The 16,006-nt window shown below is 38.1% G+C and overlaps 1 protein-coding gene and 1 long non-coding RNA gene across 2 annotated transcripts in view; both read left to right on the top strand.

Annotated features, from left to right (window-relative positions):
• Nucleotides 1-14,104, top strand: part of LOC107587237 (mitogen-activated protein kinase kinase kinase kinase 2-like) — a 32,017-nt gene extending 17,913 nt beyond the window's left edge. Inside the window, exons 19-32 of the mRNA XM_016274944.1 lie at nucleotides 1,027-1,145; nucleotides 1,544-1,582; nucleotides 1,673-1,757; nucleotides 2,217-2,296; nucleotides 2,554-2,614; nucleotides 2,715-2,838; nucleotides 5,962-6,020; nucleotides 6,105-6,208; nucleotides 6,311-6,485; nucleotides 6,659-6,727; nucleotides 12,162-12,248; nucleotides 13,414-13,484; nucleotides 13,569-13,624; nucleotides 13,706-14,104. Of these exons, the coding sequence (XP_016130430.1) occupies nucleotides 1,027-1,145; nucleotides 1,544-1,582; nucleotides 1,673-1,757; nucleotides 2,217-2,296; nucleotides 2,554-2,614; nucleotides 2,715-2,838; nucleotides 5,962-6,020; nucleotides 6,105-6,208; nucleotides 6,311-6,485; nucleotides 6,659-6,727; nucleotides 12,162-12,248; nucleotides 13,414-13,484; nucleotides 13,569-13,624; nucleotides 13,706-13,793 (1,217 nt within the window). The 3' untranslated portion in view covers nucleotides 13,794-14,104. The remainder of the gene's footprint in view (nucleotides 1-1,026; nucleotides 1,146-1,543; nucleotides 1,583-1,672; nucleotides 1,758-2,216; nucleotides 2,297-2,553; nucleotides 2,615-2,714; nucleotides 2,839-5,961; nucleotides 6,021-6,104; nucleotides 6,209-6,310; nucleotides 6,486-6,658; nucleotides 6,728-12,161; nucleotides 12,249-13,413; nucleotides 13,485-13,568; nucleotides 13,625-13,705) is intronic.
• On the top strand, nucleotides 8,119-8,941 carry LOC107587239 (uncharacterized). The gene is made up of 3 exons (XR_001609453.1): nucleotides 8,119-8,321; nucleotides 8,406-8,461; nucleotides 8,543-8,941. It is a non-coding gene; the product is annotated as an uncharacterized lncRNA (long non-coding RNA).
• Nucleotides 14,105-16,006: the final 1,902 nt, after the last annotated feature.

Below are 16,006 nucleotides of genomic sequence, written 5' to 3'. Positions count from 1 at the left end.
CTAGAAACACACAGCGTCTCCCTGACATGCTGCTTCAACACTAACTGTGGTTACTGAAACCACGCCTTCTTTCTTTGCGTGCACATTTGGGCGGCATTATGCAAATATTTCCACATAGTGAGGTAGATATGTGGGGGCGTGTTAGAACGAGCCGTTTTAGGGGGGCGTGGCAGAGTCTTAACTTTGATAAAGAATATCTCTTTGGTTTTGAGACTTTAGTCTTTGCAACTTCAGGGATCTTATCTATGCACAATCAGCTTGTAACACTCCAAAGAGAAAGGAAAACTTGAAATCGCATCATATGACCCCTTTAAATGGACATTAAGACCAACATCACTAATAGCCTACACTTCTGCACATAACTCTATATGCTTTGTGCTTTTATGCTGTTAAAGGGATATTCCACCCAAAATTTACATTTTTAATTTTAACTTCCCCTCATGCCTTCCCACCTACGACTTACTTCTTTAGATGAACCAGAAACGATGGTTTAAAAAGTTTAAAATATTAGTATATAACCACTGTAGTTTGCTAGTCTCACCCTCAGTTGAAACCTTAATAACAGGATACTGGCGAAACAGATTTGGCAACCTCTCCAATGCGTGTTTGTGTTTGCACTCTGGAGAGCATCAAAAGTTTCTGTTTACAATGTGTTGAGCAATGTAGCTAATCATATCTGTGGATTTCCTGCACACCTCTGATTGACCATTGCGTTCACGTTCGTCAGAATTCACTCACCGCTCAAAACGTTGGATATTATTTTTAAAGCTCTGCATGCTCACGAATCCACTTCAGAGCTTTAGAAGACACTTTAGAACACCTTAGCAACCATGTAACAACACATTTAAAACCATTCAGAACCCATTAGCAACTGCAAAGCAGTTTCATGGTTTGAGGTTTCTGGGTTTTCATCCCATATGTTGAACTGTTAGGCCACACCACCCAGTGAGATTAATATAGAGTTAGTGGAACCCCAGTAATACCAGCCTAAAATCCAAACACTGATGCAGCCACTGTGTTCAACAGGTTTGAAAGCAGAGAGCTCTGTCGCTCCAGACCCAGGAGGAACCAGGAGTCATTTTCCCCCATATGACCCCCCTCTCTCTCCAGAATGGAGCACTCTCAGGAGGAAACCAGACGACTTGGTGAGTAAAAAAAAAAATCACACAGGTCAAATCATATTTAACCTTCATGACTTGATGATAGTCTGTCGGAGGGTCCAAACCAGGGACTGCTGGCCAAAGTTGCCTGAGATGACCTTTAATTTGGCCTGTCATGCCATATCACAACAGAAAGAAAAATCAGGCCATTGAAATATCTTCATTTCTAATTTATATTTTTGTTTGAACATTTTTTGCATTCAAAAAATAAAATGTTATACATTTTAATATACTATAGTTAAATATAATGCAATATTTACTATTGACCAATGGCCTTCAGTCAAGTTTTGGCCCTTTGTATTAAAAATGTGGCCACCTCTGGTCCAAACAATGGCAGACTTTCATTGGCCACTCACACTTCATTCTCTTTTCATCGATTCCAGAAAGTTGTCCATGGACTACCACCTACACCACAAGTACATGTAAGTACAGAGAATCGCGTGATTCTAATTCTATTGCGTGTTCTAATTTCATGCTTATTGTTCTGTAATGAATTATACATTTTCATCCAGATGGGGGCCTGCTTCTCTAAAGTATTCAACGGCTGTCCGTTAAAGACTCAATGTGCTGTTACATGGGTTCTACCAAAGACTAGAGGTAAAGTTTGCAGCGTTTTAGATAATGGAATTGTGAGCACTAGAGACAGCCGTATTCTGCTGGCTGCCAATTGCACACAAAACAAGTGTATAAACTTGCATATGGTTTTGTGGTTAGAGCGAAATAAAAGGGCAGTAGCAGGACAAAATAGCTTGTGTGTTAAAATAGATTAGTGTGAATACAGCCTATTAGATCTGCTGCTGTCTCTTATCAGAAATAAACATATAGCAATAATGCTGAGAAAAAGAGGACAATCCCTCAATGCCCTTGTCTGGAAACGTTCTTATATTTAAAGCACTCTCAGATACTCAAAGCACTATTTGTTTATTGTTATAATGTGTTTGTAATTGTGTGTATATACAGTATGTATAAACTCATTTCTATTCATTTTACTTGCAACAGTGTCTGTTTCGACTTTGGTTATAATAGCAAGACCGATATGCTGATATTTACTCGTAGATCAATACCTTATGCTGGGTGCTGAGGAGGGCATCTACACTCTCAACCTCAATGAGCTCCATGAGGACACCATGGAAAAGGTAGCCATATTGTTTTTTTCTCTATGTATTTGTGGACCCTTTAATTGTTTCAGAGTAAAAAAATCAAGAAATAAAGTCACAATATGACATAAAGGCACCATTACAAAATACAAAATATACAAAAGGTACATAAAGTTATATCTCACAATTTTCACAGTTACCTTTCTATTTTGTTTTGTTCTGAGGAAACAGGCTTCCATAATTTACTAGAGCAAATATCTCATGAAAGAGTGTGTGAGATTTTCTTTCTTTTCCAGTTGCTTCCTCAGAGATGCAGTTGGTTGTACGTGATGAACAATGTCCTTATGTCCATCTCAGGCATGTGCAATGTTACTAATATGACCGCATTTAATGTACCACAAAGATCTGATGTCTTCATTAACTCTCTGGCTGGTGCCCTGCTGTACTCTGTCCACAGGAAAGTCATCACAGTTGACTTCTCATAGTCTGCCGGCCCTCTTTGAGTACCGCAGGAATATGCAGCGTAGACAGGGGCATCTGGTGATGAACGCACACCGCTTGAGCACAAAAATAAGCGCAAGGTTTGTAGAATTCAACAGTTTATCTGTGAATGCTCATGATGGTCATTCATGAGGTTACATGAACTATTATTCTTGGTTGAGACCGACACACTGGGTTAAAACTAAAACCCACAAAGAGCAAAATTTTGCTCATTTAAACGTCTTCCTTCAGTTGGTCTGATCTTACAATAAAGTACAGGTGCATCTCAATAAATTAGAATGTCGTGGAAAAGTTCATTTATTTCAGTAATTCAACTCAAATTGTGATAACACGGTTTATAAACAATAATTTAATAATTGTTTTAAAGGGGTCATGAACTGCCTTTTTATTATTTTGTACTGTTCTCTGAGGGCCACTTATAATGTTATCAAGATTTTGACATCAAAAACATCATAATTTAGAAGTAATAGGCTATTTTTCGTCCTGTTTTGATCCCTCATCGGAACGCTCTGTTTGAATAGGCATGGCGGATTGTAGACGGAAGTAAACGCCCACTGCTATGAATGGCTAACAGTTGTGTATGTTTGACAGCCTATATCCTTCATAGATGGACGCTGCTGTGATTTAGGTTAAAAACGCATAAATACTCCATAAATTTCAAACGACCTGTAATAACAGACAAAGCAATAGTGACCACGTAATAAAAAACAGTTACTCACACTTGTGTGGTGCGACATACTGTCGGTTCCAATATATTCGGCACAGCATTGTCTTTAAATCTCTCTGAAAATCCTGCATCGTATTGTGCCTTGTTTGTAAATTAATCCACGGTGAAATGAAGTGAGCAAAGGACCAAGTTCTTACTGACGTGGTTAAATTAAAATTCATCCTATACAGAAGTGTATCCTTTCCTAATGTTGGGGTCAGAAGGAAGGCAATGCAAAGACTGTATTTTTCCACAACTTGGCACTCCGTAGGGCTGGGCGATATAGCTAAAAAAAATATATCAACGATATAATGTTTCATATCGTTTGGTATCGATAATTATTGAAATTTTTTATAACCTTTTTTTTTTAAAACAAAGAGCAATAGAAAAAATTGTTTAAATTTAACCACTGTATTTTTTAATTAACCCAATTTATTGAGACAAACAACAAATATTTTTTGTTTTAACAGTCAAACACAATAATTAAACGTATCTAATTTCTAATGTTTTATATGCAGATTAAATAGGTCTTAAGTAAACTTTTGTCTTGTCTCCCGAGGCCACAGGAGGGCGCAATGAGCAAAATAATGCAGCGCATTTAATAACTGTATAAAAAAAAACGTGCATACGTCTAAATTAACTCATATCAATCAAATATAATTTCGGAAATTGCATAAACAATTATGAACAAAACGGCATCATGTATTTATGCATTGCTTAATACAAAGAGCCGAATCGCCGATCACGCAGATTGCATTTAAAAACATAAGAGACGCAGTGAAAAGGAATAAACTTCCACAAATTCGCGACGTGTTTTCTAAAAGTTTAAACCGTTTTTACTTTGCATGGCTACATCTCTTGTGTGAGACGCGAGTGCAGCAGTCATATTTGTCTGTCTAAAAAATGCACTGAATATGCATCTGTGTGAATGGCTTGGTTTCGGTTTCCACCTAGTCAAGATCTTCTCCGCATTGAGCTTCTATATTTCTCTAATATTTTGAATGCATAACACAGCAGCGATGCATCTCGTGGGCTAGACTAACAAAACATTAAAATGCAACAACGTCACTTACATCATCATCACCGCATCTCGTGCGCCACTGATGACTCTCCCTGACGCACTCCTAACGTTCAAATGCAAATGTTTATTTTAAATTCGACTAATATTCATTTTTTTTATTCACAATCTCCTCATCACAGGCAGGCACAGCACTCAATTCAGCATGTGTTCGTGTTTGTGTGTGCAGTCTGCGTCACTCATAGCACGTGCCTGTATTGTGCGCTATATCGAACATTTTTATATCGTTATTGAAGAAGGTGTACCGTCGAATATCTATACCGTTTTATCGCCCAGGCCTAGCACTGCGTCTTGTTGACTTTGGAGCATCTTTATCGTTTGATTCTCTCGTTATTTACACTACATGCGTGAATCGGTGGGAGGGGCTAAACAGGCAGTGATGTAGAAGCAGGCGTTGATGATCTTCTGCGGAGGCGGGGTTTAGCCACACTATTATGTCACAAAGTGGCAAATTCCACAACCTGTCGTTTTGGCAGATTGGCTTCAATATAAGCTGTTTTTAGGATAAAAACTTTTAAAAAAAGTTATTTTTTTTCACTTTTAAAAAATAACAACAAAGTTTTGAGTTCTGAAACTTACAGGCTGTTTTTAAAGTACAATGACCTCTTATTTGTCAAAAGATCAAGGGAATTTTGATTTCTCACTTCATGATCCCTTTAAGAAATCACATTTCTACACATTTCTAAAACCAAAAATTTTATTTTTCTATTATTTTTAGTGCAGTAGCTGAGATTTTGCTGTCTCTCTACTTTGGAGATGAGACATCGTTTCAGGGTTATACACACAGTATTCATTACATTTACATTTTTAAGGTGATGTGTAACCTATTAAGTAACAATTGTTTAAAACTTTGGGGTCATTGGGGATTTTTTCTTAAAGAATTAATACTTTTATTCAGCAAGAATGCATTCAAGTGACCGTAAACCATTTATAATGTGAAATATTTTTATTTCAAATCAATGTTGTTCTTTTTAACTTTTTATTCATCAAAGAATATCGAATAAATTTTCCACAAAAATATTAAGCAGCACATCTGTTTTTCAGCATTAATAATATTAAGAAATGTTTCTTGAGCAGCAAATATTACAATGATTTCTGAAGGATCATGAGACACTGAAGACTGGAGTAATGATGTTGAAAATTCAGCTTTGATCACAGAAATAAATTTCATTTTATTCAAATTGAATATATGTATATATATATATATATATATATATATATATACAGTGTATATATATTTAATTGTTATAATATTTTAAAATATTTATTTTTACTTGGATTCCTTGATTTATTTGACATGCATATGTATTTTCTTAAACTTTATTTGTTTAAATGTCTTTTATCCATATCCTTGTCATTAAGTCAGTTCCTTTGGATTAAAGGGTCTGCTAAATAGTGGTAATTCTTATATTTCTCTAGGAAGTATGCCATGTCAGTAAAGATCCCAGACACCAAGGGCTGTAGAAGATGCAGTGTGGGTGAGGACCAGTGACCTCTGTAGGCGTGTGAATCATTCTCTAGGCATTTCGTGCACATTTTAATGTTTATTTCTCTGCTTCCAGTTCGAAACCCCTACACTGACAGCATTTTCCTTTGTGCCGTTGTTCCCACTGGTTTGGTCCTTCTAATGTGGTATGAACCTCTGCAGAAGTTCATGCAGCTCAAGGTGAGAAATGAGAGATAAGAGTAATGGAAATGGAAAAAATATCTGCACTGTTGCGTAACTTCCCCGCCCCCCTCTCTCTCTCTCTCTCTCTCTTTCTCTCAGCACATTGCTCTGAATCTGCCAGAGTCTCTGCCCATCTTTGAGCTGCTCGTAAAGGAAACAGAGGAGCTGCCACAGGTCTGTGTGGGGGTGAGAAGCCGTCCCCGCCAAAAAGACAACACTGGACAGATGCACTTTGACATCGTCCACCTGGATGACACACCACAAAGTCTGCCAGGTGTTGCACTGTGTGGATAAATCAACAATCACACACAAAACACTGACAAATCACTGTACCACATGCGTTTTACAACGGAAACAATTTATATGAAGAATCTTTCAAATGAACTATATGATTTTCATTAGACTGGTCAGTAGTGCTTTGTTTGACTGATTTATGTGACTTCACAGATGGTGAGTCTTTGGAGGCCAAACAAGTGATTCAGCTCGACAGGGACACAGTTCTCATCGCACTGAAAAGTAAATGGCTTGTTTTCACTGAATCATTTGAAGCACTTTGTATGTATGCTCAAACTGGTTTAGAAAGTCAAATTTGATATTATCCATGTCCCTCGTGTCTCTTAAATAATGTCATTCCTGTTTCATCCATGACTTACTCTTTGAGTCAATGACAAATAAGAGTGTCTAAAACACAGAAAAGGAAATATCTTCCTTAGAAGTTCTTAGAAATGTGTTCTTTGTATTCAAGTTGGTTTCATGTGGTTCTGAGAAACTTTTACATAATTTTCAAGAAAAAATGTCATGTGGTGCAATCAAAAAAAGTGAATACCATATTTTTCTTATACTATGAATACACAAGTATACACATCGTAATTATTATTGTGAAAAAATTTAATATATTGTGAAAAAAGTTTTTAAATATATTTTTCAACACTTTTTTTTTTGACAAATGTTTGAATCATTAATAAAATATTCATAAAATATCTGGCTTTGGGGGGTTTTACCAGATGACACACACTCATTAGAGCCTTCTGGAGTCCTCTGTGCTGTAATGTCCCTTTTCAAGGGTCCCTTTCTTTCCTTACATTTCTGCATGTTGGTTGCACCACATGACATTGTTGGTCGCACCGTATGACACATGTTGACTTTATGCAGTGTCATGCCCCATAAACTTTCATTATAAGTGCATTACTGTCAATAAGTGATGGGAGAACTTAACCTTTTCATAGCTTTGAATCAAATGAACCAATTGCTTCGCAAAATGATTCACTGTTTCGAAGCATCACACGCTGGTGACGCCTGCTGGTCAAAACTGTGGAAATGCAACAACAACAAAAAAGTTTTTTTACAAACCCAATGCAAATGCTTTCTTAAAAGTATAATATATTAAATGCAATCAAAATAATGAAATACCATTAAATATGAAGTGTCTGTATAAAATGTGTTTAAAATAATAATTATTATTTGCAGGGCTTGTTTTGTTTGTTTTATGGAGAGCTTAAACAGACCAGTAAGAGACTACAACTCATCCTTTTAATTACACAAATGGCTCCTGTTTGTGCAGATCCAATATCTCTCATCAGAATAGGTGTTATAGGTGAAAGTTAAACAGACACTGTTAAATAGAATATTGGTTGTGATGACAGAAAGGGGAGGATTAGTGATACAAATGATCACAGTGAGGATACTAGCATGTTCTTTTTTGCCCTCCTGTCCATAAATATGCTATTTGCATCAACACAGTATCATTGGGCATTATTTGCGAATGACGCGTCCTCAGTATTTGATGTTGACTGGCAGGAACATCCATCAATGCAAACTACTGTACTTGACTTCATTAGACAAATTTTGATGTTTTGAATTGAAAATATGTCATTTATGACTATTTGTGAATATATCATGACTGTGTAATTTGAGAATGCATGGGAGTAGCCTAAAACTCTTTTTGATTCTTGCCACAATATTTAGATCACCATTAGATTGTGGCCATCTTTCTATTTGGAATCTGTTGAATCTGGTGGTAATGTGGTTGTCTTTTGTAGTGTGTCTACAGGACAGTGTTCTTGTCTTCTGGAAACATGGTCTGAAAGGAAGGAGTTTACAAACTAATGAGGTAAACCTGTCGTCTACAACAATGATGGCTTCACTGATGTATGAGGAAAGAAGAAATGACGGAATATTATGCTGTTCCCCTCAGGTTACCCAGGAGATCACTGACAGAAGTCGAGTTTTTCAGGTTTTGGGAACAACTAGGTATGTTGTTTTCCCACTGTAGTATCGCAACACGTTTGGTAATAAATTGAATCATATATGAATTTTTAAATGTTTCTACAGGGATATTATCTTGCAAAGTACTCCTACGGATGATCCGTCTGCCATGAGCAACCTGTACATCCTCACGGGGCATGAAAGCAGCTACTGATGGGACTGAGGCACTGCGAATGTTGAGCAAGAGCTGGAAACACTACAAAGGTTGATAGTCCTCCCTTCCCTCCTGAGAGGGTAGAGTCATCAGGCCCAAAAAGCTCCAGGAACAGAGGAAAACATGATGAAGTCACGTACACAGGTCTCCAGAGCCTCTGAGGACAGGAGGCAGAATTGGAGCTGATGTGGAGGCACAAGGATCAACCATGAGAGAAAGTGACCTGTGGACCTATGTTTTGAAATAGGGTAACCATACGTGCCATTTTCCCAGGACGCGTCCTTGCCAGGATTAGTTTTTTCCTGTTTTCATGCTTGCTGAAGGTAATGATCGAAAAGTAGTTTGATCAATAACATGCAGGCATTGTACATAATGGACCAATCATGGTGTGTATGTGAGAAGGTGGGATCTAAGGTCAAAGTGAAGCAATTACGCATACATAGGATGTGTGTTCGACTTAAAAGCAGCTCAGATCGATCAGTGTTTGACATCAAAGTACCTCGAGAGCATTTTGAAAGCATAAGGAACCGTCTGTATGGTATTTTGATGTCATACACCGATCGGTCCGCACATGCAAACAAAGCCAAAACCTAGATATTTTAGTTTTTCCTGTTTTCATGCTTGCTGAAGGTAATGATCGAAAAGTAGTTTGATCAATAACATGCAGGCATTGTACATAATGGACCAATCATGGTGTGTGTGTGAGAAGGTGGGATCTAAGGTCAAAGTGAAGCAATTACGCGTACATAGGATGTGTGTTCGACTTAAAAGCAGCTCAGATCGATCAGTGTTTGACATCAAAGTACCTCGAGAGCATTTTGAAAGCATAAGGAACCGTCTGTATGGTATTTTGATGTCATACACCGATCGGTCCGCACATGCAAACAAAGCCAAAACCTAGATATTTTAGGCAATACAGAAATCCTGGCCAGGACGCGCGTGTCCTGGGAAAATGGCACGTATGCTCACCCTAGTTTGAAACAACTTGTGAAACAGGCTGCTATGGGTCACTGACTAAACTAATGAGATGTTCTATTTAATACTAGACAGTCTGTTGTATTCCTTGTTTCAGGAAATATCGTATTATATCAACATGTTTTGGTGCAGTGGTATCTTCCATTGACCAGCAAATTAGTTGATAGAATGTTGTCAACCATCGTACTGTAAAACCCACAGAAACCAAAACTGTGAAATAAATTAAATAAATGTAAACGACAAGGATAATTTGATGAATAGTATATTTCCTGTTATAGTCTTGTGACTTGCACTGCACTGCCCAGTTTGTGTTTTAAATCACAGCACTAGCGGCCGCTGTTTCTTTCTTGAGCTCTTTATTTTTGAACAGTCTTGTCTTTTTTGGAGCGTCATTTTAAAAACAGGAAGCGCTTTACACAAGACGCGTTTAGGAAAGTAGCTGTAGTATTTACAGCAGTGTTAGCCTTATACCTGTCTGATAAAGTACTTAGCATCTGGTGGGAATTTGCAACGTACCGTGTTGTTGAATGTTCTGCCAATGAAGAGTTGAATATTATATTCTCGGTATGAGTTTAGAGGTGGCTTGCTTGTCGTTTCGCCAGCCGTACGCTACTCTTGTGTTGAATGGGGTGAAGACTATAGAGAGCCGCTGGCGGCCCCTGCTGTCAGAGCGGCGGAACTGCACGCTAGCGGTTCACATCGCTCAGAAGAGCTGGGAGGGAGAGGACTGGAGACTCGTCCTCACTGAAAGGCTGGGAATGACATCCGTGCAAACGGAGCAACTGCTGGAGTCTGGAGAAAGGTTCGGGCGTGGTGTTATAGCAGGTGAAATATACATTGACTTGGTTTGTATAATATAATATGCATCATTTTTTAAAGGTAAAATTAAGTTTTATTAATCAAAAAGCATGTCTAATTAATTGAAATCATGAAACAAACAATTTCACATCAAAGTTTAACAAAAATGACATGTTTAGGGCCCTATGAAATGTTCTAAATGTAGCTAAATTCTGATTTGGCATGTCTTAATTATTTGAAAGCATAAAAACCAGTTTCATTTATTCTTGCAATAGCTTTGTGATGTTTTGCTCAGAAATTCTGTGTTGTGTGTTTGCATTTTTAAGGCATAAAATATTCATTGAAGTAATGACAATTTAAACACATTTTATTTTTTGGAAAATAAAGGTAATTTAATATTACATTAAAACATTGAAGAAATATTCTATGATTATTCCTTAAAAATAAGGTTTTAATCATTTTAGTAGTAGTAGCAGCCTGTTACGTACATTCTACTCAACAATAGTAATATATTTCTGCCGCAATGCCTTTAAGTCAGGGGTGCCTGAACTCGGTCCTGGAGGGCCGGTGTCCTGCAGAGTTTAGCTCCAGCTTGCCTCAACACACCTGCTACAAAGTTTCTAGTATGCCTAGTAAGAGCTTGATTGGCTGGTTCAGGTGTGTTTAATTGGGGTTGGAGCTAAACTCTGCAGGACCGAGCTTGGGCACCCCTGCTTTAAGTTAAACCAAGCTTTTATTTTGACGGGTTGCCGTGAATACCTTTACGTTTCTGTGTGTGTAATATGACATGATGATAGTTTTACTCAAATGAAATGGTCAAATGCTCATGAAGTGACTCTCAGAGCAGTTTTAAAATAATGGCAGGGGAAACACTGTGTATATATATATATATATATATATATATATATATATATGTCCCTTTCTTTCCTTACATTTCTGCATGTTGGTTGCACCACATGACATTGTTGGTCGCACCGTATGACACATGTTGACTTTATGCAGTGTCATGCCCCATAAACTTTCATTATAAGTGCATTACTGTCAATAAGTGATGGGAGAACTTAACCTTTTCATAGCTTTGAATCAAATGAACCAATTGCTTCGCAAAATGATTCACTGTTTCGAAGCATCACACGCTGGTGACGCCTGCTGGTCAAAACTGTGGAAATGCAACAACAAAAAAAAACGTTTTTTACAAACCCAATGCAAATGCTTTCTTAAAAGTATAATATATTAAATGCAATCAAAATAATGAAATACCATTAAATATGAAGTGTCTGTATAAAATGTGTTTAAAATAATTATTATTATTTGCAGGGCTTGTTTTGTTTGTTTTATGGAGAGCTTAAACAGACCAGTAAGAGACTACAACTCATCCTTTTAATTACACAAATGGCTCGTTAAAAATGTCTACAAATTGATCAAACTGATCCGAAATCAGAGATGATCAATGGTTCGCCGCTGGGAGGCGAGCTCAATGAACTCGCATGATTCATGGATTCACAGAGATCGCCCCCCCAAAGGCACACTATTGAAATTTCGAAACAGTTATGACGTAACGAAACCTCGTTTACTGAAATCACATGACTTTGGCATTTTGATACGTGCTCCGAACCACTGTTTCGAAACAAATGGTTCGCAAAGGTTTCGAAGCTTCATGAAGCAGTGTTTCAAATGCGGCCATCATTACTGTCAATACAGTTTCTGTGTTTTTACAAGCCAAGGAACCAAATCTATTAACACACCATTTTGTTTCAGACACAGTGAGGGTTGTGAATCTTCAGGGATGTCTGAGCCATCAGAAGACCTCTGAACTTGCTTTTGAGTTTCCCATTCAGACGCTGGGTAAGGACATGATGCATCAGCCAATGCCAGGCCTTCTTTGAGCATCTTTCAGCCTAGTTTTTGCAGTACATCCGTCAGCAGCTTTTTGGCCGACTGAGTGTGTTGAGCCAGTCAGTGAGAGAAATCACTCTGATTGGCTGTTCAGCTTAGCGAACCAAGTTCACGAAAAGAAAAAGAAAAGTTAAGTCAAGAGGGCACATACAGAAGGCTCTTCTAATTGTATATCTATGCCAACACACGTTTTCATTTTACTGACTACTGCCACCTACTGGTATGGAGAGTATTTGCTCTCACACAGGTACAGAACTATACGATGTAGACTTTGTGGTAACATTTTGGCCAAAAGATGATGACACACGGTCAGATAAAATGCAGATGAATAGAATCCAGCACCTCTTGCACTCTTAAAAATAAAGGTGCTTCACGATGCCATAGAAGAACCTTTTTTTCTAAATGGTTCCATAAAGAACCTTTAACATCTGAAGAACCTTTCTGTTTCACAAAAGGTTCTTTGTGGCGAAAGAAGGTTCTTCAGATTATAAAAAGGTAAGAAAGAGATGGTTCTTTAAAGAACTTTTGACTGAATGGTTCTTTGTGGAACCAAAAATGGTTCTTCTGTGGCATCGCTTGAAGAACCTTTTGAAGCACCTTTATTTTTAAGAGTGTGGTTCTTGACTGTTTGTGCAGATCCAATATCTCTCATCAGAATAGGTGTTATAGGTGAAAGTTAAACAGACACTGTTAAATAGAATATTGGTTGTGATGACAGAAAGGGGAGGATTAGTGATACAAATGATCACAGTGAGGATACTAGCATGTTCTTTTTTGCCCTCCTGTCCATAAATATGCTATTTGCATCAACACAGTATCATTGGGCATTATTTGCGAATGACGCGTCCTCAGTATTTGATGTTGACTGGCAGGAACATCCATCAATGCAAACTACTGTACTTGACTTCATTAGACAAATTTTGATGTTTTGAATTGAAAATATGTCATTTATGACTATTTGTGAATATATCATGACTGTGTAATTTGAGAATGCATGGGAGTAGCCTAAAACTCTTTTTGATTCTTGCCACAATATTTAGATCACCATTAGATTGTGGCCATCTTTCTATTTGGAATCTGTTGAATCTGGTGGTAATGTGGTTGTCTTTTGTAGTGTGTCTACAGGACAGTGTTCTTGTCTTCTGGAAACATGGTCTGAAAGGAAGGAGTTTACAAACTAATGAGGTAAACCTGTCGTCTACAACAATGATGGCTTCACTGATGTATGAGGAAAGAAGAAATGACGGAATATTATGCTGTTCCCCTCAGGTTACCCAGGAGATCACTGACAGAAGTCGAGTTTTTCAGGTTTTGGGAACAACTAGGTATGTTGTTTTCCCACTGTAGTATCGCAACACGTTTGGTAATAAATTGAATCATATATGAATTTTTAAATGTTTCTACAGGGATATTATCTTGCAAAGTACTCCTACGGATGATCCGTCTGCCATGAGCAACCTGTACATCCTCACGGGGCATGAAAGCAGCTACTGATGGGACTGAGGCACTGCGAATGTTGAGCAAGAGCTGGAAACACTACAAAGGTTGATAGTCCTCCCTTCCCTCCTGAGAGGGTAGAGTCATCAGGCCCAAAAAGCTCCAGGAACAGAGGAAAACATGATGAAGTCACGTACACAGGTCTCCAGAGCCTCTGAGGACAGGAGGCAGAATTGGAGCTGATGTGGAGGCACAAGGATCAACCATGAGAGAAAGTGACCTGTGGACCTATGTTTTGAAATAGGGTAACCATACGTGCCATTTTCCCAGGACGCGTCCTTGCCAGGATTAGTTTTTTCCTGTTTTCATGCTTGCTGAAGGTAATGATCGAAAAGTAGTTTGATCAATAACATGCAGGCATTGTACATAATGGACCAATCATGGTGTGTGTGTGAGAAGGTGGGATCTAAGGTCAAAGTGAAGCAATTACGCGTACATAGGATGTGTGTTCGACTTAAAAGCAGCTCAGATCGATCAGTGTTTGACATCAAAGTACCTCGAGAGCATTTTGAAAGCATAAGGAACCGTCTGTATGGTATTTTGATGTCATACACCGATCGGTCCGCACATGCAAACAAAGCCAAAACCTAGATATTTTAGGCAATACAGAAATCCTGGCCAGGACGCGCGTGTCCTGGGAAAATGGCACGTATGCTCACCCTAGTTTGAAACAACTTGTGAAACAGGCTGCTATGGGTCACTGACTAAACTAATGAGATGTTCTATTTAATACTAGACAGTCTGTTGTATTCCTTGTTTCAGGAAATATCGTATTATATCAACATGTTTTGGTGCAGTGGTATCTTCCATTGACCAGCAAATTAGTTGATAGAATGTTGTCAACCATCGTACTGTAAAACCCACAGAAACCAAAACTGTGAAATAAATTAAATAAATGTAAACGACAAGGATAATTTGATGAATAGTATATTTCCTGTTATAGTCTTGTGACTTGCACTGCACTGCCCAGTTTGTGTTTTAAATCACAGCACTAGCGGCCGCTGTTTCTTTCTTGAGCTCTTTATTTTTGAACAGTCTTGTCTTTTTTGGAGCGTCATTTTAAAAACAGGAAGCGCTTTACACAAGACGCGTTTAGGAAAGTAGCTGTAGTATTTACAGCAGTGTTAGCCTTATACCTGTCTGATAAAGTACTTAGCATCTGGTGGGAATTTGCAACGTACCGTGTTGTTGAATGTTCTGCCAATGAAGAGTTGAATATTATATTCTCGGTATGAGTTTAGAGGTGGCTTGCTTGTCGTTTCGCCAGCCGTACGCTACTCTTGTGTTGAATGGGGTGAAGACTATAGAGAGCCGCTGGCGGCCCCTGCTGTCAGAGCGGCGGAACTGCACGCTAGCGGTTCACATCGCTCAGAAGAGCTGGGAGGGAGAGGACTGGAGACTCGTCCTCACTGAAAGGCTGGGAATGACATCCGTGCAAACGGAGCAACTGCTGGAGTCTGGAGAAAGGTTCGGGCGTGGTGTTATAGCAGGTGAAATATACATTGACTTGGTTTGTATAATATAATATGCATCATTTTTTAAAGGTAAAATTAAGTTTTATTAATCAAAAAGCATGTCTAATTAATTGAAATCATGAAACAAACAATTTCACATCAAAGTTTAACAAAAATGACATGTTTAGGGCCCTATGAAATGTTCTAAATGTAGCTAAATTCTGATTTGGCATGTCTTAATTATTTGAAAGCATAAAAACCAGTTTCATTTATTCTTGCAATAGCTTTGTGATGTTTTGCTCAGAAATTCTGTGTTGTGTGTTTGCATTTTTAAGGCATAAAATATTCATTGAAGTAATGACAATTTAAACACATTTTATTTTTTGGAAAATAAAGGTAATTTAATATTACATTAAAACATTGAAGAAATATTCTATGATTATTCCTTAAAAATAAGGTTTTAATCATTTTAGTAGTAGTAGCAGCCTGTTACGTACATTCTACTCAACAATAGTAATATATTTCTGCCGCAATGCCTTTAAGTCAGGGGTGCCCGAACTCGGTCCTGGAGGGCCGGTGTCCTGCAGAGTTTAGCTCCAGCTTGCCTCAACACACCTGCTACAAAGTTTCTAGTATGCCTAGTAAGAGCTTGATTGGCTGGTTCAGGTGTGTTTAATTGGGGTTGGAGCTAAACTCTGCAGGACCGAGCTTGGGCACCCCTGCTTTAAGTTAAACCAAGCTTTTATTTTGACGGGT

The sequence above is a fragment of the Sinocyclocheilus grahami genome, unplaced genomic scaffold, assembly GCF_001515645.1.
Source record: "Sinocyclocheilus grahami isolate Dianchi unplaced genomic scaffold, SAMN03320097.WGS_v1.1 scaffold91.1, whole genome shotgun sequence".
Lineage (NCBI taxonomy): Eukaryota > Metazoa > Chordata > Actinopteri > Cypriniformes > Cyprinidae > Sinocyclocheilus > Sinocyclocheilus grahami.
This window is presented reverse-complemented; position numbering and strand designations above follow the sequence as displayed.